Raw genomic sequence first — 22,789 nt, forward strand, 5'->3', positions numbered from 1 at the left:
ATTAATATATTTTTATGGTCAGTTATTTTTTAACATCTATTAACCTAGTTCTTATGAGTATTTGAAATATCGAGCTATTTTAACTGTTTTAACTCTGTCTTATTAAAAGCTTTCTTTACCAGACACTTAAGCCCACTCTTGATGACACATGTACAGCCATATGGAATTTTATTGTTGGGAAAATTTTTGCTATTTGTACTTATGTGAATGACGTGAATGATTTGGAAAGTGCTGGTTTTTCCTGAGATGAGGTCATGGCTAGTGACCCCATCTCAGGGATGGTTTCTTATCTATTTCTTTTGCTTAAAATGTCAGCATAGGCTTTTAGGGACATTTCGTTAATGTGAAAAAGGAATAGAAGAATAAGCAGAAATTGCCACGAGAATCACAGCCCAATATTTTTCTTTGGCTGAGAAGTCCACAACCATTTCCAGGAGAACTCATTCTTTTGAAGTTATCGACTCACTCTGTTGAACTTGTCACACAGAATCTACTGGATTTGGTGTGGCAGGTTTCAATTCTTTTTGACAAGAACTGTTACCCTTTGCTAGCAGCTTCTAAGTAGTGCCATAAGCATTGTCAGGAAATGCAAAGTTTTTCCCCTTGTTACCATGAAATCACAGACAGAGGGAAAACACCCATGATAATCATCTAGAGCAGTGTTCTCAACCTTCCTAACACTGCGACCCTTTAATACAGTTCTCACGTTGTGGTGTCCCAGCCATAAAATTATTTTGTTACTACTTCATAACTGTAATTCAACTACGATTGTGAATTGTAGTGTGAATGTCTGATATGCAGGATATCTGCTATGTGGACCCCTAAAGTGGTGGAGACCCACAGGTTGAATACCACTGATCTAGATTCTCCTGCCTCCGGTTTCCAGGAGCTGGGATAGGATTACAGGCATGTGTCATCACCCCCATTATCTCCAAATTTACAGAATGAAGTAGGTGTTGAAACACAAGTATTGTAGAATAGATATGACCAGAGAAGAAACATATTATAGTCAGGATGTCATAAATAAAAAGCTAGAGAAAAACTAACATGCAAAGGCAGAATTACCCCAGACTTTGCTTCAAATCATATGTTAATTTTGGTGAATGGCTGTTAGGTTTGGGGGATTTAAGAAGTCTTATGTAGAGATATATTAAATAAATCACCAACAGTTGTGTGCTAATGAATATGGGTAGACTAGTATAATGAGTGATGCATTTAACCCAGATTCAGGTAGGAGGGGAAGAGGTGGGGTAACACACTCATGCAGAGATTAATCATGCATTTTGGTGTTGGAGTGATTGCTTCAGCCACAGTGGTATCTAGAGAATTGGCCTACCTTTACTATTGATATCTGGGTTGCTGATTTTGGAGGCCCTGTTTAAGGAGACTCTTGCACAGTGTAAGCATTCACTTCTGTCTTGAGTGTGTGAAATTTCCAGATTATCCATAATTTAAATAGTTTCTCCACACATGTAAAAATAGCTAGGCTTCAGACATAGAGGATGCTAATGCTCCTCATTCCTGATGATTGGCAGGTTAACATCTTAGAGAGAATTCAACATGAATGTTGTGAATAAAAAAGATAACATCATTTCGGAGTCTTTCTAATTTTTATGTGAAATTTTTAAATATTTACACCTATTTCCATAGAATAGCTCCTTAAAAATGGACTGTCTGATTCAAAGAATGCATATAGATTTTGAGACAAATGAAAAATCCTTTGACTTAAAGGATAAAAGCTCTCAGCTGGGCAGTGGTGGCAAACACTTTTAATCCCAGCACTTGGGAGGCAGAGACAGGCAGTGAGTTTGAGGTCAGTCTTGTCTACAGAACTGTTCCAGAATAGCAAGGGCAGTTACACAGAGAAACCTTGTCTCAAACAACAAAAAAAACAAACAAAAACTCTCTGTCAGTAACACATCAAAGAAACTATTCCTGAAACTGTACAGGAAAAAAAAGGATTCATTTTCTATAAAAATTCATGATAATGCAGTGTTTATTTCCTGCTAAAAGAGTACCTGTTGACAAAAATGAACTATTCATTTAAAGGTCTGCTGCAGTATGAAAACTCAGATTACTGGAATTCTCACAGGAAATGATGTGTCATTCCCTGGCAAGATTCATTCTGTCTGTACACATGGGCTTTTGTCTGTGTTTCTAAAACATTTATTTGCATAAAGACAAAGTATCTGTGCTATATGTAAGGGAATATATCATTGAGTTCATGTTCCATATTAGGCACTCCCTTTCCTATTATCCTGTATGCCACAGAATTAAATTTGTGTAACAATAGAGTAAATGCAGTGAACACCTTTAATCCCAGCACTCTGAAGGCAGAAATAAGGAGATCTCTGACTTTGATGCCAGCCCAGTCTAAATAGAGTCCCAGGTTAAAATTTAGTCTTGGCAAGTGAAATTTGAATTAATCATGATTTTTTTTTTACTGGGCTGAGATTTTAATGGCTTACCTTTATAGTAAAACATCTTTATTTTTACTTCTGAAGTAATAAAAATACTTTTTAAAATTTGGCTTAAAAGATATTAAAATTTTAACTATATATAGCTACAGCCATTTATTCCCTCCCCCTTAAATCCCCTTCAGTGTGAGTAATAGACTGGTTCTTTGGAGGTTTTGAATACTACCAAAGCTAAGTTCATAACAGGAGTGTGAGAACTTTGTCTCAAAGGTCTTCTTTTCTTGAATAGTTTACCAGCCTTGGAGGAGATATGGTTTATGTCCAAATTCCTTCCTGGGATAGTTTGAATAAGTTGACTGTCTCTTTTGTTTGGGTTCTGGTTTGGGATTTGGGTTTGGTTCTGTTTTGTTTTAGGATAGTGTAAGACTTCTTTTTTTAAAAAAAGTTTATTTTTATCTTATATGTATGACTGTTTTGCCTGAATTATGTATGTTTACCATGTGTGTGCCTGGTACCCATGGAGTCTAGAAGGAGGCATTGGATCCCCTGAAACTGGAGATACAGATGGTTCTAAGACACCTGGCATGGGTATTGAGAACTAAATTCAGGTCCTTTGTAAAAAGCAGTATGTACTCCTAATTGCTGAGCCCCTAGGGTAACTTCTGATAAGAATTTTTCTAAGTATTTTTTGTTTTCTTAGTTGGCAATAATGTTAGGTTATTTGGAAAATACAAATTAAATAGCAACTATCTAGTATAGACAGCTGGATACATAGTAAATATTCAGTAAATTATAATTGCTACAGTGACTAGTGAAAAATTATAATATGCACAGAAGTTTCCTGATTGGCACTTTAAAAAAATCTCCAGCTGTCTAAGAAGCAAAATTTGAATGGCAAGTGCACCATTGAGGGGACATGGTGGTGTGTCTATTTACATAATTTTAGTCATGAAACTTGGGGTGCCTACAATATGGCTTAAGTTCTGTTATCAGATATTTGTAAGGACTTTTATTCTATAGCCCTCTGTTGTGGGAATTTCATTCAGCCAATAGCTTTTGTGGTACTGGCCCCTTCTGGGTGTCATCTGAGGTGCTATGTGTGGACTGATAAGTAGGAAGAGGAGGTGTGCTTGCTCTCTTGTATGGTGGTCAGAGATCTGAACCCAGCTTCCTGCACCCTCAGGGCAAAAGATCTCAGCGGCTCTCTACCTTTATTGTTATTTGTGAGTGTCCACCAGTAAATACTTCTTTTATTCGGGCACTCATGGACTCCCTTACTCCCACCTACACCCCCCCACCACACACACACACACACACACACACACACACACACACACACACACAGACACGTTTATTCTAGGAAGGAAGTATGTTCTTGTGTGTTGAAGGAGTAAGTGCAGACAGGGGCATTGCACTCAGATGAGAGCTGAGAGTGGTGGGAGTGGCACTGTGAAACTAGACATCATAGTAAAGGGTCAGGGTCCAGATCCACGAGGAGGTGGCTTCTCAGATAAAAGGCTGGTTGCCTGTAAGTAGGTAGCGCCAAAATAAGCAAATATATTGAGGATGATAAAAGGAGCTCTCAATATAAAAAGGAAGGAAGAAGGTACAGTGAACCTTGAGGTAAGATTTTTAAATAAAATTATCTCAATGATTTTAATGTCTAAAATGCTTAATATTTTAAAATAATGGAATAAAATTATGAGTGTATTTTAGATATTGCTTGAAATGAAAGGATACATTTATAAATAGACTGTATATTATGTATGTGTCCCTTTTAGAAGAAACATGGTTTATGAGGCAGTCCTGAAAGCTGAAGGAAGAACTGATTTAAAGTCAATATTATAAATATATAAAACAACTTCTAACTAGGGCTGTTGTAGACAGAAATTCTTTCAAATGAATAGTAGAGGTTTTAAAAGAACAGATCAAGAGAACTTAGATCTGTATGCTATCATTATGCTTGATAAGGTTGGGCTGCAGTTCCAAATTTGGACTGCATGATAGCCAAAGCAAAAGGTTACTTGAGGAACCTCAGCTTTGGATCCAGGGTTGCCCCGGGCTTATATATAAATTTGTATGTTTGTGCTTTTGTTTCTGGAGCAAGAATTGGTTGTTGTTATTATTGTTGTTGTTATTTTATTATTATTGTTACTATTACCTTTACAGTATGTGAGCCTCCCCGCCCCCAAAAAAAGAACCATTGTATTTTTTAAAGGAAGATGGGTAAATAAGGGGACTTGAGTTTGTTTTTAGAGAGCTATATACTCTCTATTAATGGCCATGTATTGCAGATTAAATATAGGAGTTTAATCTTCAATTATATGGAGAATCAGCAATTTATTGAATGCCTAGTATATATCTTAAGGAAAAATTATTCTTATCTATTGATATATTTCATTCTCACAGCAGTGATTCAGAGTACTGATGAAGAAATTGAAACTCAGATTAAAAAGCTGGCCCAAGGTCTCAAAACTGACATTAGGCCTATAAGGCAGTAGTTGTGTCTATTACAGTTTGTTCCAACCCAGTGCCTGCTCTGCTGTGGACCTGTAAACTCGAGGCTAGCCTACTCTAAAGAGCAAGTTCCAGGACAGCCTCCAAAGCAATACAGAGAAACCCTGTCTCAAAAAACCAAAAAAAGGCAAGAAAATCTGGGGTTGGGGGGAGAGACTGAATAGGGGTGCTTGCCACTAAGCCTGACAACCTGAATTTGATTCCTGGAACCCATGTAGTGAAAGGAAAGAGCAGCATCCCACAAATTGTCCTCTGACATGTGTGTGTCACTAGATATGAGAATAAACTAGTATGACTGACTTCTCTAATCCTAAGAACAAAGGCAACAAAGGCAAGGTAATTATTTCTACATTTTCAATATTGGCCCATTTTCTCATCTCCCAACATCTCTATGGGAAAGCCCCTCTAATACAAGTGCACAAGTGAGGCAGTGTGCAAATATGAATGACTTGGGTCACTAGCAGAATCAGAGTTTTAGACCACGTTCCTAATATTTCATGTTGCACATGAATCTACATATTTTCAAAAATTAAAAAAAAACAATTTTAAGTCTACACATGTATTTATTAAATCTCCTCCAGGGTATATGTCTTTTTCTTCCTCTCAGCTGAAGCAGGGATGTGAGTGGAGGTTTAAAACCCCGAGGATCCAGAATGTCTGGCAACGTTACCCTAGGGACTGCACACCACAGCTATAGATGTGCACATTTCCCATTGGCATTTGCTCTGAGCACAAGGGTTCTTGTGGAAACAGCTAGGTTGAAGAAGTCAGAGAAGCTACCCTGTGGTCTTCTGACTATACACTGGAAAGAGAGGCTGCTAAGTGGATAACGATCATGACAACGAGGTGCTTTGTAATCTCCTCATACAAGCCAAAGAGAAGAGTGAGTTTCCAAACATGAATACGTGTGGAAAGCTGTAAGCACGTGCTCTTCTGTTGTGTTTGTCTGGGTTCTGTGTTAGTGAGTCAGAGAATCTCCTCCTAGATTGCAGTTGTTCCCACAGTGACACTGGAATCTTGAAATGCAGTTCATTGTTATTCAACACATAACAATGTGCTATTTTCCGAGAAGTTATATTTTCTTTGTTATATCATAATGATAAAGTTGTCTCACTTCTGAAATGTGAATTTATACATTCTGTGGAGTAATAATGAAGATTCTTGATGTACTCTAAAAATTTTTTTAATTATAATCATTTTAAAAGTAAATCAGGTTTTAGACAATGAAAAATCTGGATTTTGAATCCCTTTGTCTTGTCATCTGTTACCCTAAGCTCATTTCCTGTCCTCGAAGCTTTATCTTTGATTTGAGGGTCATAGTGATGGCCATGACCTGTTGGAAGGATTATGTTCACTGTATATAAAACCAGTAGAACACAGGTACCAGCATGGAGTTACACCCCCCCAGCCCATAAAAATCTATATGTAGTAATATACTAGGGTATGTTACAAGTGCAGAGACATACATATGCACACTCATTCTTATTTTCTGTAGAATTGGTGAATATAAATGTGTTTTTTCAACTTAAAAAATATTTGATGTTCTAAAAACTGTGGTAAGCCATCCTTTCTATCACTGGTTCCCATGTGCTTACTTGAATTACTAGCAAAGCTGTCTCAGAAACCCTTCTTGGTACCATATTTAACCTACAGGGTGAGGCTGTAGGGTCATGTGTCTTACAGCAGTTAATATTCATTTTGCAGGTAATATGGGTGCATGGAATAGTGTTAGTGAAAATGAATCTACATATCTAAAAACTTGGATTTTTGTTGGGGGATGTTATTTTTATTAGGTTGGTTTTTGAGATGAATCTCTTGTAGCTGGAGTTGACCTTGAATTCATGATCATCATACCTGTGTCTGGAGTTCTGGAATTACAAGTTTGTGCTACCAGACCTAGGAAACTTGAATAATTTCTTTTAAAAGTTGTTTCAAAAGCTTATTCTTTCCTGCCCTTGGAGCTCAAGAGGTGTTTCACTAAGTACCATCTGAGCAAAAGCGCTGAGGGGGGGGGGTGAGAAGGGGGGGTGCTAGGTCACCTGGAACTGGAGTTACAGGGAGTAAGCTGTCAGGCTTAGGTGCTGGAAACACCCAAACTCAGGTCCTTTCAAAGAACAGTGGTGTATTCTTAATTGCTGAGCCATCTCTCCGGCCCCAAGAGGTAAATCTTTATGAGGGACTCAGTTCCTATGAAGGTATTTTGTTAGTCACTTTAAAAGAAGCCAGTTTGGTTGTGCATGCCTTTAAACCAAGAAGAGGCATGGTCTAGTGAGTTTCAGGGCAGCCAAGGCTACATAGTGAGATATTGTTTCAAAAGGAAACCAAAAAAAAATGAAAAAAGAAAAAGAATTTCCACAAAGGAAACTCAGGGACTTCTTAAGGGCTGTAACAGTTGGGCTTTGAAAACCACAGTGGCTTTGGATGTGTAGAGGTAGAAGATACCATTGAACATTACAGTTGACAAATAATCCAGTTGTGTGTTGTCATGTCGAGGTTCTGAAAACAGTAAAACATAAATGAAAGTAGTAGGATAAACAAGTTCAGGTGAAGCATCTCCCTTGGGAGTTGCCTAGTCAGTTAATGTAGGGCCACAGAAAGGGAGTATCAAAAGCAATTAAATAACATGGTAAAAGTTAAGTAACTCATTCTTTCTAATCCTTAATTTTTCATCTTCAAAAATGAAGCCAGTAAATGTGGATGTTGGGTGGTACGTGCCTGGAATTCCAGCACCCAGGAGGCTGAGATAGGAGGACAGAAAGTTCAGAGCCAGCTTGGCATACTGAGATCTCAGCATGTAAGTGGTCACTATTCTTTTGGTGATTATAGTAAAAATAGTAATTGTTCTTTTTAATTTTAAGTCAACACACAAAATTGCAGGTTTCATTATGGTCTTTTTATGCATATGTTATTATACTTGGTTTTTCTTCACCTCCCTCCCTCCAGCTCTCTCCCACTCCTCTGTCCCATGCTTGTTGGTCCCCTTCCTCCCACAGAGAACTCTCCCTCAGGTCTCTCTCTCTCTCTCTCTCTCTCTCTCTCTCTCTCTCTCTCTCTCTCTCTCTCTCTCACACACACACACACACACACACACACACACACACACACACATCTTACATTCTCATTTCCTTCCTCTCTTTTGATCTCTTCCTCCCCTCCTATGATCCCCTTTCTATTTTCATGACTTACATGTGTGTTTGGATAGACACACACAATATTTGCCTTTCTGGGTCTTGCTTATTTTACTGAACATGATGTTTTTCAGTTCCATCCATTTTCCTGCAAACATTATTTTTCTTTATGGCCAAATAAAATTCCATTTGTGTGTGTGTGTGTGTGTGTGTGTGTGTGTGTGTGTGTGTGTGTGTGTGTGTAACTATATTTTCTTTATCCATTCATCCATGGGTGGACATTTAGGCTATTTCCATTTTTTTCTAAAGTTTATTTACTAGTCTGATGTTTTGTGGGGGGAGGGGTATAAGTAAGTGGATGGGGTGTATGTGTGCTGCTGCATCATACGGAGGTCGAAAACTTTCAGGAGTCAGTCCCCTCCCTCTCCAGTCATCAGGCTTACACAGCAAGTGCTTTTACCCACTAGGCCGTCTCACCATCCCTGGTTCCATTTCTTAGCTTTTGTGAATAGTGTAGCAGTAAATATGGATGGATACCTGTTTGAATATGGGTATCTGTTTAATTAACATCCTATGGGTATATTCCCAGGAGTGTCATAGTTATGTTAGTTGTAGTTTTAGTCTTTTGAGGACTCTCTACACTGAGTTCTATGCTTTGTGCACCAGAGTACATCTCTACCAGCAGTATAACAGGTTCTCTTTTCTCCACAGCCTCACCAGCATGTGTCATCCATCATTTGTTGTCTTGGTGGTAGCCATTCTAAGTAGAAGTTACAAAGCAAATGTTTAGAGTGAAGAGGTCTTTCTTTATCCCAAAGAATCCATAGTATGTAGTAATAGTGTAATGGGGCTTGTGAGTGTTTCCATTTTTGGTTTCAGTCCCACAGAAGTCTACATCGTTGTTTTGTAATGTAACCACAATTATCTTCATGCTTTGACTTAATTCTGTGCTCTGAATACTTCACACAAATTCCATAGCAAATCGCAGAGGACGGCAACACTTCTTTTATAAAAATACTTGGTTTCTTCCTTAACCCAGTCCTCCTAGAATTCTCCACTAGTCATTAAGTTCACATTACAAAAAGACTGATTCAATTGAGGACCTTTCTTACATAAGAAGCTTCAAACATTGAGGCATACTACGCTTCCTAAGTCTTGTCTACACCGGTAATTGGTGCTTAAACTGGATCTATCTTCTTCTTCCTGAAGCTAGAATTCATATAGTTAGTGTGTGTGTGTGTGTGTGTGTGTGTGTGTGTGTGTGTGTGTGTGTGTGTGTGTGTGTGTGTGTGTCATTATGCTTCTAATCAAGTACAATTTTCATTAAATTCACATTGATCTTGAGAGCTGGGATAACTGAAAAGGGAGTAGTCTCTTAGAAAATATGTTATAGGGAAGTTACTTTTTTAAAAAAAGCTTTTTAAGCCAGGTGTTGTGGTACTCCTTCACTCCCAGCTCTGGAGAAGAAGAGACAAATAGATCTTTGTGAGTTTGAAGTCAGTCTACATTGAGAGTTCCAGGTCATTCAGGAGGGCTAAATTTTGAGACCCTGACCCAAAAGAACAAACACCCCAGTTTTTAGAAATACACTTCACATGTCATAGGATTAGAAGTGTACAACCATGGCTCTCAGCATATTCACAGAATTAGTAACCATTCACCACTCAGCTACACAGTATTTTCATCAGCTCTAAAGAAACCCCATGGTCCTTAGCCATTCATACCCATTTTTTCTGTTCCTTCTTGCCCTACACAACTACTAAGCTTGTCTTGTTTCTCTAGATTTGGCTCTTCCATCCTTGTCTTTTGAAGTAAATTGTGAATGTTCAGTCACTAGGATGAGTGTGGAGAGAAGCTTAGAGGATGGATCAGCTGCTCAAAGTTTATGAAATAAAGCTGGGGTAAGCTGGTGGTAGTCATGCCAGTAACCCAAGTATTTAGGAAGCTGAAACAGGAGGATTGCAAGTTTGAGGTCAGCCTGCACCACATAGTTTTATGCCAGCCAAAACTACAATGTAAGACCCTGCTTGGGGGGCAGGGTACAGGGTTGGAGACAATCAGTTGAGTGGCAGAAGAAGTAAAGATATATTGATAGTTGAAGTTCTTAGCTCTCACTCTGACCTGCATTAGTTGTGACCTTCAATAAGCCCCTAAACCTTCAAAGTAGTAGCTAACATTTACTGAGGCTGTGCTATGTGTAAGACCCTGTACAAACCTCAACCTTGTGTTTTGTAGAATGAAAGATGTGAAAGCCCTGTACATAAAAGGAATTATAATTGCCAGAATCTTGTCAGTCATAGCTGGTTATGAGTTGCAAGGTTGATGATGCCTGCAGTAGGATCCTGCCTTGTGTTCATAAACTCTATATATGTTCTATTAGTGTAGGTTCAGCCAACTGCAAGCCAGAAATATTCAAGGGGGAAAATGATAGGAAATACGTGCAGGTATTTTTATTATTATTATTCTCTAAGCAATGCCGTGTAGCAGTTGCTTATGTAGAAAATTGTGTTCTATCAGATGGGAGAGTGTATGTGGGTGTTGTGAAATACTATTTTAACTAGGCTAAAATGTGTTCCTGTGCTGGGTATTATTACCTTAACTATGTAAAGGTGTGTTACATTTGTTTGTGCTTCATTTATTTAATTATGCAAAGATATGTTACATTTGTTTCACCTTGCCTGCCTAAGTCACCTGATTGGTCTAATAAAAAGCTGAACAGCCAATAGCTAGGCGGGAGAAAGATAGCCAGGGCTAGAGGGCAGAGAGAATAAGTAGGAGGAGAAATCTAGGCTCTAGAGAAGAAGAGAACAAGGGAGAAACAGAGGGAGACTCCCAGGGCCAGCCAGCCATAAAGCCACCAGCCAGCTAGACAGAGTAGGACATACAGAAGGGAAGGCAAAAAGTCCTGAGACAAAACATAAAGAAAAACAGGGTAAGTTATAAGAGTTAGCAAGAAAGGAACATAAGATAAGGCTTAGCATTCATAAATAATAAGTCTCGTATCTTCATTTGGAAGCTGGTTGGTGGCCCAAAAGAAAAAGCCTGCTTATATTACATGTGGGTTCTGGGAAAATCCTACACTGTGTCCATGTGTGCACATGTTCAGGCGTACAGGTGAGCATAACATGTGGGCATGTACATACAAGACTGGCCAGAGGTCAACCTTGGGTGTTATTTCTCAGGAATTGTCTACCTTGGTTGTTGGGGTGTGTGAATGTTTTGAATTTTTTTTACTGCATTCATTTACACTAAGTATGTTTGCGTGCATGTGGAATTCAGAGGACAACTTGCAGGATTCAGTTCTCGCTTAACACCTTGGGGTTCTGGGGATTGCATTCAGATCATCAGGCTTGGTGGCAAACACCTTTACTCACTGATTCATCTCACCGGTCTCACCTTGATTTTTGAGACAGAGCCTCTTTAGAGGAGCTGAGACCTCACTAAATAGTCTCTACTGGCTGGCCATTGAGCCCTAGTGATCCATCTGTTTCTACCTCTCCAGTGCTCCTATTACAAATGCATGCTGCCACACCTGGCTTTTTATGTGGGCACTGGGAAATATACTGTGGCCCCCATGCCTACATGACAAGCTCCTAATTAATTAAGCTATCGTCCCCTGCTTTCTACACTGTTTTATATAAGAAACTTAAACATTTGCAGATTTTGAAGTCCAAGGAGGATGAATACTAGCCCTAAACCCCTTGGATACAGAAGGATGCCTCTGTTCAATGTAGTGGTGATAACAGCAGCTGATAGTACATGTATGTCTGTTCTGCAAGGAATGCAGCATCCCTTTTTGATAATAAAGAAACCAGTGATCAGCAGTTCTGAAAGTTATACCATCAGTGGCAATAGAAATACAGTACTAATCAGTTCTGCCTGATCTCTTTATTGCCACCATGATTGTAGCTGGAAAGATACTAGGTTCTGGAAGGAATGGGATAAGAGGTTATGATTATTCGATATATAAGAGCGTAAGATACCATTGTAAAGGGTGGTGAATTCTGAGGTTGGTGATGTCAGAGGTAAGGTGGAACAGTGCCCTGTGTTCACAGGGTCAAAGGTATATCCCATGTGATTACTCTGTAAGGCCCAGAAGAGCTGTGCTTAGAAGCACAGTCACATAGAGCTTATCCAGGTGTGCTCTAAAAACTCTGTATTTCAGCTAAGTCAAAGGAAAGACAGGATCACTGAAATGATACATTCACAGAGGAGAGAAGAGGTAAGTACTGGAAGCCGAGGAGTTAACAGACCTGACTTTTTATGAGGAGGTCATTTCTTAGAGTTCTCATATTCATACTCTTATTTAAACTTATTTAAAACAAAAACATTTATTTTTGTTGATGTAGTAAATTACAACCTGTACTAAAAATGAGTATCTTTAAGTATATCAGGGTTATTTTTAAATTTGTGTCTCATTTCCTTATCATATCCGAATATATATAAGATGTAAAGTCATTTTAATAGACATCAATAACATCTCACATATACAGAATCTTGGATAAGTGCTTAAAACCGTAAGCCAGTATTACACGAAGGCATGGGAAAATTCCATGAACAAGGATGTAACAGAGTTGTCCTTGCTGTTTCCTGGTAACCCCATCACTCTCTAAGTCTACAAAATTCTAACTCTTCCAGCTGCTACAGAAAGTCTCTTTTCTCTTTTTCCTTAATTATTGTTCAAAAGTTGCTTGATCTTCAGTTTTCTGTTGCTTCTAGCTTCTACTTTAGAGTTTGGTTTGTTTGGTTTTGGTTTTTGTTTTTGTTTTTTTTAACCTGATTCTGCGTTACCAGAAGTTGGTTGCAATAATAATGTCTTGTGTTGTGTTGTGTTGTGTTCTGTGGGGCAGGATCAGGTGCCAAATATAGACTCTTGTCACATTTTGTTTGATTTGAGTAGTTGCAGTGTGTCATGATGGAGAAGTGCTGCAGTTAGCGGCTGATGCCATGGCAATACAAGCATTGGGCAGAGGCTTGCTAACATCTCAACTGACCAAGAAGCTAAAACAGACTTGATAGTCATGCTCTCCTGTATTAATTCCCCAAGCATCTTTTCAGTACTTTGTCATGAAGCTCTAATCTTGAGCACCTTACACTTTTTTTTTAAGTCACTTTAGCCTGAAAGTAAAATTTTTTCAGCATTTTCAGCATAATTCAAACACTCATGGGGTACCTGGGATAAACTTCATTAATGATCATTATACACTGCTTACAATAGTTGAGTTGGGAGCTCCTGGGAGCCGGGAAATACTGCCATTCCAGAAAAAGAGTTCTTAAAGAAAGACCAGACCCACTTTTATTCTTTCATCTGTCCTGTGCTGTTTATCTTTTGACACCAAGTACAAAGGCCAAGCTTTGTCACTGGGCTTCCATTGCTGCTGCCTTGAAGTTAGTTATCAGGTGGTAGAACTGCTGCTCTGATAGAGTTCAGCTGTCAGAGATACTGGCATGTCCACAGGCACAAGGAAGCCCAGGACTTTAAACTCTAATTCTGATCAACTTCCAGTTTCTACATGGAACCCTCTGTGAATGGCCTAAGAAAGGAGATCTCAGATAGAAGAATGGACATATTGAGCCGGTTCTCAAATGAGACATTTGATCGCATGAAGACCAAGGAAGGAAGTCTTAGAGATCACAGAAACCTGACTTCACTTTTACTCTACTCAGCTTCCCAGAAGTAGCAGGACTAAATTTTGGTTTTTTTGTTTTGTTTTTTGTTTTTTAAAAAAGGACATTTGAGCTGAGAAACATTAGTTGAGAGAAAGCAAATAACTGTTCATTTTGCCTATGTACATTTGCATTAAATTATAGGGAATAGTAATGGGATTCTTGTGAGCTTGTTTGGAGGTTCCAGCAGGGGGCGCAGTTACTTGTATACCCTTGACTGAAGACTGGTGCTCTATTCCGGAAAGGTTGTCCTCTTCAACCCAACTTGTAGCTTGGGGAGGGCCGCACATGGAGGGAGGAAGGGGACACCGGCCTAGCCAGCCAGATCAGCCGAATCAACCCTGGTGATCAATGGGGTGACAGATGTTACAGCCAGATCACCCTCACATCCAGTAATGGGATTCTTAATCTAGGTCCCCCTCTTGTTTAAATAGTGTTTAAGATCAAGGGATCTGAAACTTCAGAATAGTTTTCTAAATCCTTTTTCCTTTGAACCTCATCACCACAGCAGTGGGCCTGTTCAGTGTGCAGGGAAACTAAAATGTGGGGGAGGATTCTTTAGCTGTTACTACATAGTCCACTGCTATTGCCCCCAAGGAGTTCAACCTTGTGCTAACCATCTTCTGTTAAAAAATCTAGATTAATCTGGACGGTAGTGGTGCACATCTTTAATCCTGGCACTCTGGAGGCAGAGACGGGTGGATCTCTGAGTTTGAGGCCAGCCTGATCTACAGAGCGAGTTCCAGAACAGCCAGGACTGTCACACAAAGAAACCCGGTCTCAAAAAACAGAAACCAGATTATACTCTTGACATTTGAAATCTTATGCAAAGAGGCATATGGGCTGTTTCCCAGTGTCAAGTAAGGTTACTAAAAAGCCACAGGCCTTGGCGGGTTCCTTCATTGAATATAGACATCTAGCCCCTGAACCTAATTGTGCAGCAAGCCCTTGGTTTACTTTATAGACATAAATAAGAATCATCTATAAAGGATGCCTTTCTACCTTTTTATGAAATCATTGTTAAAAATTTCTTACACACTCAACTACATATGTATTTCTTGCTTCATTTAAGTTGTTGGTGAATTCTTTAGCACTTATTTTTAACAGCTAATGAAAACTGGTGTTGCCAGAAAAAAATCCAAAGTGCTCAATTATAGTGACCTTAGTTTATATCAATCTGTAGTTCAGTTGTCTTTCTCCATTATCTTTTGTTCTTGTATCCTATTTCTGATTGAGCTTTTTAAATGCACCTAAACTTATTTTTGTCTTGTTTGAAAAAAGTCTTTGTAGCCCAGGCTGACCTCATGTATGGAGTTATTATCTTATTAGGATTTATTGCTGTGCATAGATGCTATGACCACAGCAACTCGTATAAAGGAAACACTTAATTGGGACTGGCTTACAGGTTCATAGGTTTAGTCCATTATCATAGTGGGAAAGATGGCAGCTTGCAGGCAGACCTGGTGCTGGAGAAGTAGCTGAAAGTGCTACATCTGTATTCAAAGGCAGCAGGAAGAGAGAGTAACACTGGGCCTGGCTTGAGCTTCTGAAACCCCAAAGCCCACCCCTGTGACATATTTCCTCCAATAATGCTACTCCCTATGAGTCTGTGGGGGCCATTTTCATTCAAACTACCACAGAGATCTGCTTGCCAGCCTACCAAGTGTTGAAGTTAGCCTTTGCTGCTACCATAACACATGAACTTGTAAGTTATCTTAAAATCTTTTTTGCAAGTACAGTAGGTTGTGAATTAATAACTTGCCAGTTATTACAACAGAATTATGCAATAATATGCAACAAAAATACATAACACTATGCAAAAACCAACTCCAAGCTTAAGGATTTCTAGTCATGAAGTGCATGAGCAGAAATGTTCTTTTTTGGAACACAGCTTTAGAATTAAGGAACCAGCTGTGAAGATAAGAACTCCTAGCTCTGAAGAAATAAATAGTCCTGAAACTTACATATTTTCTCGCCTGCCCTGAAGAGTGTGGGTCATACACCAACTAGTTCTAAGCATTTGAAACAGTAGGCTATTATTAAGTGATCACTGAATCCACACATCCCATATTGGAGTTTTTAGTCTGTATTTATTGAAACTGTAATTTCTATCTGGTTGTCATTGTTTGGTTGTTGGAGACAAAATCTTGCTTTGAAGGCTGCCCTCAGACTCTCAAGTGCTGGGATTGGAGGTATGTGTCACCGTGACCACTTCCAGGGGTGTGTTGTTTTGATGGATGGGTGTGTGTGTGTGTGTGTGTGTGTGTGTGTGTGTGTGTGTGTGTGTGTGTGTGTTTGGTTTTACTTTCATTTTTGTGGTACTTAGCTCTTGGGTATTTGTAGGTATTGGACTGGGTAATTTTTGGATCGAGGTACCAGCAGATTTAATTTATGTTGAGGGCTATTCCCGTTTGGATGGTGCTTTCTTGTTGTATCTTCATGTGGTTGAAGAGTCAAGAGAGTTGCAGGAAGTCTTTCATAAGGGCACTAAACCTGTTTCTGAGGACGGTTAAGTAATAACTTGCCAGAGGCTCAATACTAAAACATGGGTATTAGAATCCAAGATGGGTGAGGGATCACCAGCATTTGAACTTTGGGCAGAGAGCACACAGATTTAATAGTGTGTGTGCATATACTTAGCTAAGGCAGTGTCAGAATATCGGGGTTGTTGATGTGCTTTTGTTCTGCTAGGAATTAAACCTAGGACCCCTGTACATACCAGACAGGTGCTGAACCACTGAGCCACACCATTGGGTGCTAGCACATAACCGGTGTATAAGTTCTGTAATTTTTCCTTTCTGCTTTTTGTACTATAAATATTTTAAGTGGGAAAAAAATAAAGAGAATAACATAAACACCTAATAACCATGGCCAAGCTTTTGCTGTATTTGTGTGATATAGAGTTTATTTTTATGTGTCACTCCTCAATCTGTTCCACTTCTTTAGAGGCAGCTTCTATTCTGAGTTTGGCATCTTTTTTGTTTATGGAGTCCATCTGAACTGCCAACTGGTTGAATTTTTGAGAAGCACCCAGGAGATTCGTAAAGTACACCTCTAGGTGTGTCTAGAAGTATTGCTAAGAGGATTGAAGAAGGCAGGGTGTCACACCCTAAATGTGGGCAACACCACACCTCAACTTGAGACCTGGGTGGAGTAAAAGAGAAGGAGGAGGAAACTCTACCACAGACATTCCCTTTACCTCCCACCCTCCAGGACAGGCACACTGCCCCCACTCCAGCATGATGACATTTCTGACTGTGAGCCAAAATTACCCTTTCCTTCCTTGAGTTGCTTTGCCTGGGCGTTATGTCACAGCAGTGTAAAACTAACACAGTTGCATACACAAACCATGTGTTGTTTAACAGGGATACATTCTAAGACATGGGAGTGTGGCAGCCTGCATTTCACAACCTAGGTGTTTTAGCCACAGTGTTTGATATGACTTGTTGCCCCAAGGCTGTCTTGCCCTTTATAGGTGACTGAGTTGAATACAATTATAACACACTGATGAAAACATAGAAGATATGATTAAATACCAGATAAAAGGTGTTTTGTGTTTTAATATTATGCCTGTATTGGACACTTCACATGAAGAAGCTGGCAGGACTGACTAGAAGTAGCCCTAGGTGAGTCAGGGAATGAAGAGCATTGACTAGTTGTTTAAGAACCAGAAGTTTCTGTAAGGTCCTGTTCTTTTAGGATGCTTGAAATTTTTCTTCAGTAATAATCTAACCTTAGTTTATTGGAAGTTATTTTACTTTGCAGACTTTTTAAACTTATTTGTTGTTTGGTAATGACACGTAAAATACACATTCAAGCTGGGTGTGGTGGCCCACTGCCTTTCACCCCAGCATTTGGGAGGCAAAAGCAGCAGGATCTCTGTGCAGCCTAGTCTACAGAAGGAGCTCCAGGATAGCAAGTAGTATAGAGAGACCCTCCCTGTATCAAAAAAAAAAAAAAAAAATTTACAGGTGATTAAAATTATTTTCTTTATGTGCTAAGTCTGTAAGCTTTTTTTCTTTGCAGTTTTGGAATGGTGATGATGGTTTTGTTGTTGTGTTTTTCATTGTTGTTTTTTGTGTTTTTAAAAAACATTTTGTTATTTTGTTAAAAACTAAAGATTCAGTGGGCTGGACCAGGTAGTTCACCAGGTAAAAGATTTGCTACCAAGCATGGGCAACCTGAAATCAAGGTGGAAGAAGAAATCAGCTAGTTGTGTTCTAACCTCAACAGGAGTGCCATGGTATTGCCCCACCCCAGCCCCAGCCCCCAGTAAATAAGTAATTTTTTTTATTTTAATCAAAAACCTAAATCATAAGACGTGAACACAGTCTAACAGGGTCAGGGTGGTGGACATCTGCTAACTACACGTCCTGTCCCACTAGAAGTGAAGCAAAGGTGAGCTACACTAATGAAGCTGCTGTTACCTTCTATGGCAACAGTGCCTTTTGGATTCCCTCCAGAAGGGCCTGCCTGAGGTATGTTTACCATTAATTTTAAAACATAAAGTTAAGTGTACAGAACTAGACATACTGTGAGCACAGGAACCACAGCACACTACTTACCAAGTGCTCTGTGCCTTGTTACATTGTATTATGTCTTTATTTGGTGTTTGTAGGTTTGGGTTTTTGGGGGGTTTTTTGTTGTTGTTGTTTTTTAAGACAGGGTCTCACTATCTAGTAGCTCTGGCTAGCCTACCACTTACTATGTAGACCAAACTGGTGGTCAGAGATCTGCTTGCTTTTACCTCCACCTCCTAAGTGCTAGAATTAAAGGCATTAATCACTATGCCCAAAATATTTGTAAAATTTTGCAGTGTTGATCACTTTTTGCACTATTAAGGGCCTTAGGTTTACTAGGTAAGTACTGTACCACTGAGCCACATCTCTGATCCTTGATTTTTTAAGACAGAATCTCCACTGCTATAGAGTGACTATTTGAGAACTCTGAAAGGTATGCTGTAAATAATTTCCTTTTCCAGAAATGGTAATCCAGAACCCAATTTAGGCTAGCAGGTACATGGGGTAGGAGGTTCACTTGGTTTTATTCTAATGCAGATGGAGACTGTCTTTTCTCTGTTAGCTGGAGTCTAACCTCACAGTCTTGAAATTGGCTAGTTTTTAAAGAATTGATGAAAGAAAATGAAGTAAAGGAGGAAGAGGTTAAACTGCTTTAGACCATCCAGTTCCTAGAAAGGGGGGGGGTGGAGCGGGTGAACTAGGTAGGAAAAAATGAAAAGAATTGCATGAGGACTAGGCCTGGTATCTCATACCTTTAATCCCTTGAATCCCAGCACTAGGGTAGCAGAGGCATGCAGATCTCTATGAGTTGGAGGCAGTAAGGATGTCTTGGTGAGACCGTCTCAAATAAATAAATAAATAAATAGAAGAAAGGAAGAAAGAAAAGAGATACTTGCATAAGAGTTTTAAAGTGGACAAGCTACCTGGGGGAGGGGAGTGTCATTTCTTACAGCGTCAACACTACTGACTTTATCACCTCACCCTTCCCCAAGCTTTAATTCCCAGCCCAGAAGTGAGCATCACAGTGAGTAGAGAGAATACCAAGAAAAGCCCTGGATTCTAGCTGAAAGGAAAAGAAAGATAATTATAATACTCAGAAGCCGCACAGAAAGGCCTTGTTTTTCTTTTTCCTCTTTTCTCTCTCATGCTTGAAAACCTCACACAATTCTGCAATAACAATAGATTGAAGTCTAGCAGGAACCTGAAACCCAGAGGGCAGAAATCATCTCTGATCAGTGGAAAGGTGTCCTAAGAGGTTGGAATGTTTGCTTCCTCTACTCAGCTGCTTGCTCTAAATGCAGTCACTGTCTAGAAATTACATGGCTGAGAGACTGGTATACGAGGTCCCCAACCTTCTGACTAGATAAGGAGGACTCCCACTTGCCCAGAAAGTACTGAGGAGATTAGATTGGCAAGAGACTTAGGAAGTAAACTCCTTCAATTTTTTTTTCACTAACCATTCAACTTGCCTATGTGTCCATATGCTGTGCATGCACAATCTGGCCCCCAACAGACTTTGAGAAACAAAGTGTGGCTTAGAATGTGGCTAGGTCCCATACTGGTAATAGGGCTTGGTGTGCGTGTGGAGCAGATCTCCCTAGCATTTCAAAGGCTTAGCTCATGTTGGAACACAGTCTTCAGGAGGCTGGCCAGAAAGTCTCAACTGAGGGCAACTAGGTTGGCTCCACTGATAACAGTGTTATTCTTTATATGCACTTAGCATTACCTAGATTTTTACAACAGTAATTGAAATATCTAGGACACAATAAAAAGTGATTGGACATATGAAAAAGTTATAAAATTATCAGTTCACATGGAGGGGTAACCAGAATAACACTGACATTAGCATTACCCACAGAAACTTAGAAACATCAAGGTCTTAACATTAGCTGCAGAACTAGGAAGGGGAGCTGGCAGCACTAAAAAGGTCAGTCAAGCCACAGTCAGAGATGACAACACTCCTCTCTCCGTGATTCATAGAACCCAGTAGGCAAAGATTCATGAACTACATTCTAGAACATGTGAAGCAACAGAATACATACATACCACTCTGAATGTCTATAAAACATGCATCAAAAGTATGGGCCCTGTCATGGGTCATAAAACTAGAAGTATAAAAAGTGATATAAAATCTGTTCTCCGGCCTGAACTGACTCCTTCCTTCCCTCCTTTCCTTTCTTCCTTCCTTTCTTCTTTCATTTCTTAAAAGTGACCCCAACTAAGAATCTAAGCAGTAGTGGAGAGGCTACCATAAATGCCCTTCCCCTATAATGAGATTGATGACTGCCTTTAAATGCCATCCTAGAGCCTTCACCCAGTAGCTGATGGAAGCAGAAGCAGAGATCCTCAGCTAAGCACTGAGCCAAACTCCTGGAATCCAGTTGTAGAGAAGGAGGAGTGATGAGCCAAGAGGTCAAGCAATGCTGGGGAAACCCACAGAAACAGCTGACCTGAGCAAGGGGGAATGCACGAATGCCAATCTGACAGCTGGGAACCAGCATGGGTGTCAGTTGGGAGGCCTGGGCAGTCTATGGGGCCTCTGGCAGTGGAACCAGTATTTATCCCTAGTGCACAAATGGGCTTTGGGAGCCCATTCCCTATGGAGGGATACTCTCTCAGCCTAGATATACAGGGGAGGGCCTAGGTCCTACCCCAAATGATGTGTCAGACTTTGATGATCCCCCCCCCCCCGGGAGGCCTCACCCTCTTTGGGGAGTGGCTAGGAGGTAGATGGGGGGGGTGGAGGGCATGGGAGGACAGGAGGGAGAGGGAACTGGGATTGGTATGTAAAATAAGATTGTTTTTAATTTAAATAATATTTATTTTTTTTAAATCTCCAACTGAAATAAATTAAGGAGTAATTTCAGCTGAAAATCATAGTGTATTGTGTCAAAATTTAGTAGAGAGCAAGGCACAGTAGGGAACACCTTTAATCCCAGCATTGGGGTGGCAGAAGCAGGTGGATTGCTGTGAGTTCAAGGTCAGTCCAGTTTACATAGTGAGTTCCAGGATAACCAGGGCTACATAATGAGACCCTATCTTAAAAAATAAAAATAAAATAAAATTGGTAGATGCAAAGCTAAGGAGGTGGCTCAGTTGGTAAACTCCTTGCAAAGAACAAGCACAAGGAACATGAGTTGGGGTTCCTAGTACCTATATAAAAAGCCAGCTTACAGTACTGGGGAGAAAAAGACAAGAGGATTCCTGGAGCTTGTTGGTCAGCCAGCATAACCAAGTCTGTAAGCTCCCAGTTTGGCAAAAGACACTAAAAGGTAGAGAACATTTGAGAAAGATAACCAGTGTTTTTGACATCTGACCTCTACACACATACATGCACAAATTGCTCATGCCAGAAAGAAATAGGCTGGCTGTCACCACAGATCCCATGAATATCAGGATTGTGAAAGGAACTGTGGCTAATTCTGTATACAGTCATCTCAATAAAATGCTAAACATTCTTGGCAAAGAAGGACCTTGGGTTTCTGATCCTCTTACCTCCTCCTCTCCAGTACTGGGATTAGAAGGTTACACCACCATGCCTATACATGCTGGGCTGGGTACTGAACTCAGAGTCATATTCATTCTAGGTTACCACTCTGCCAGCTAAGCTCTATCTTCAGCCCCACACTTAAATACATTTTTGGTGAACTAAAAAAAAAAATGGTATATATGAAGTCGGGCAAGTGTGAAAAGTGAAGTTATTAGCCACACCTTCTGTCCTAGTGTATATCCATAGCCAAAGATATGTTTTCAGAATATTCCACCTGCTCCATTAAAATGACAGAGAAGGTTTGGAGCTCCTCAGCTAGTAGGTCTCAGGGTCCAGGAACAGGAGACTCCAGCCTCTTGTCAAATCAGAATCAGTGTGTTTGTGATACCAGTCGAGTGAACCAATGAGTTCATCAGATTCCCCACTTCCTGTTCAAAGAGAACATTTCTTTTAATACTGTGAGCTGCCTGTGATTGGTGTTGAAGGTATTTTCAGTGTCATTGCTTAACTGGACTGGAGGTGATCTCATGTGACAGCATGGAGCTCTTGTTTTGGAGTTGCCATTACTTTCTAGAACAGCCATTCTGTACAGCTGCCAACATGCCCTGGGTACTCTTGCTTCATATTGCAGTGATACTGCTTTGTCAGGGTAGAATTCAGCCTCACAGGGCTAGAGTCAGTCTGCTGACCTCATGCCACAGTACAGCATGTTCAAACCTGGGAGAAACTCAGGGGTTACTCGGCATATTCCTCCTCCTCCCTCACAAGCATGGAACCGGCACTCTCTTCGGAAACCGTATGTTGTATATGTGTGTGTATCTGTCTCTCTTTATAAATCTCTTCCTCGTCCCTTTAGTTGTACGGCTTTAAGTGGGGGCTGGTTGCACCGACACAGGAAACTGAGCTGCTGGAACTTAGCACTTTTCAGCAGCAAAGCTCAGCCAGGGCATGTGCTATTTTAAGACAGTGAGTTTGAGATAATAGAGAATCCTGTTGTTTCCTTGCTGTTTGGTTCACTCATAGCGATTTGGACAGAATGCAAGGGTATTG

The 22,789-nt window shown here is 40.0% G+C and overlaps 1 protein-coding gene across 6 annotated transcripts in view; it reads left to right on the forward strand.

Annotated features, from left to right (window-relative positions):
- The window catches only part of Tmcc1 (transmembrane and coiled-coil domain family 1), a 167,369-nt gene that overhangs the window by 102,699 nt on the left and 41,881 nt on the right, over positions 1-22,789 (forward strand). Inside the window, exon 1 of one of the 6 annotated variants that reach the window (XM_027429197.2) lies at positions 22,202-22,535. The exons of the other annotated variants lie outside the window; for them this stretch is intronic. Within the exon in view, the coding sequence (XP_027284998.1) occupies positions 22,509-22,535 (27 nt within the window). The 5' untranslated portion in view covers positions 22,202-22,508. Of the gene's footprint in view, positions 1-22,201; positions 22,536-22,789 lie in introns of those variants that run through there. 6 annotated transcript variants of the gene reach the window in all.

The sequence above is a fragment of the Cricetulus griseus genome, chromosome 8, assembly GCF_003668045.3.
Source record: "Cricetulus griseus strain 17A/GY chromosome 8, alternate assembly CriGri-PICRH-1.0, whole genome shotgun sequence".
Lineage (NCBI taxonomy): Eukaryota > Metazoa > Chordata > Mammalia > Rodentia > Cricetidae > Cricetulus > Cricetulus griseus.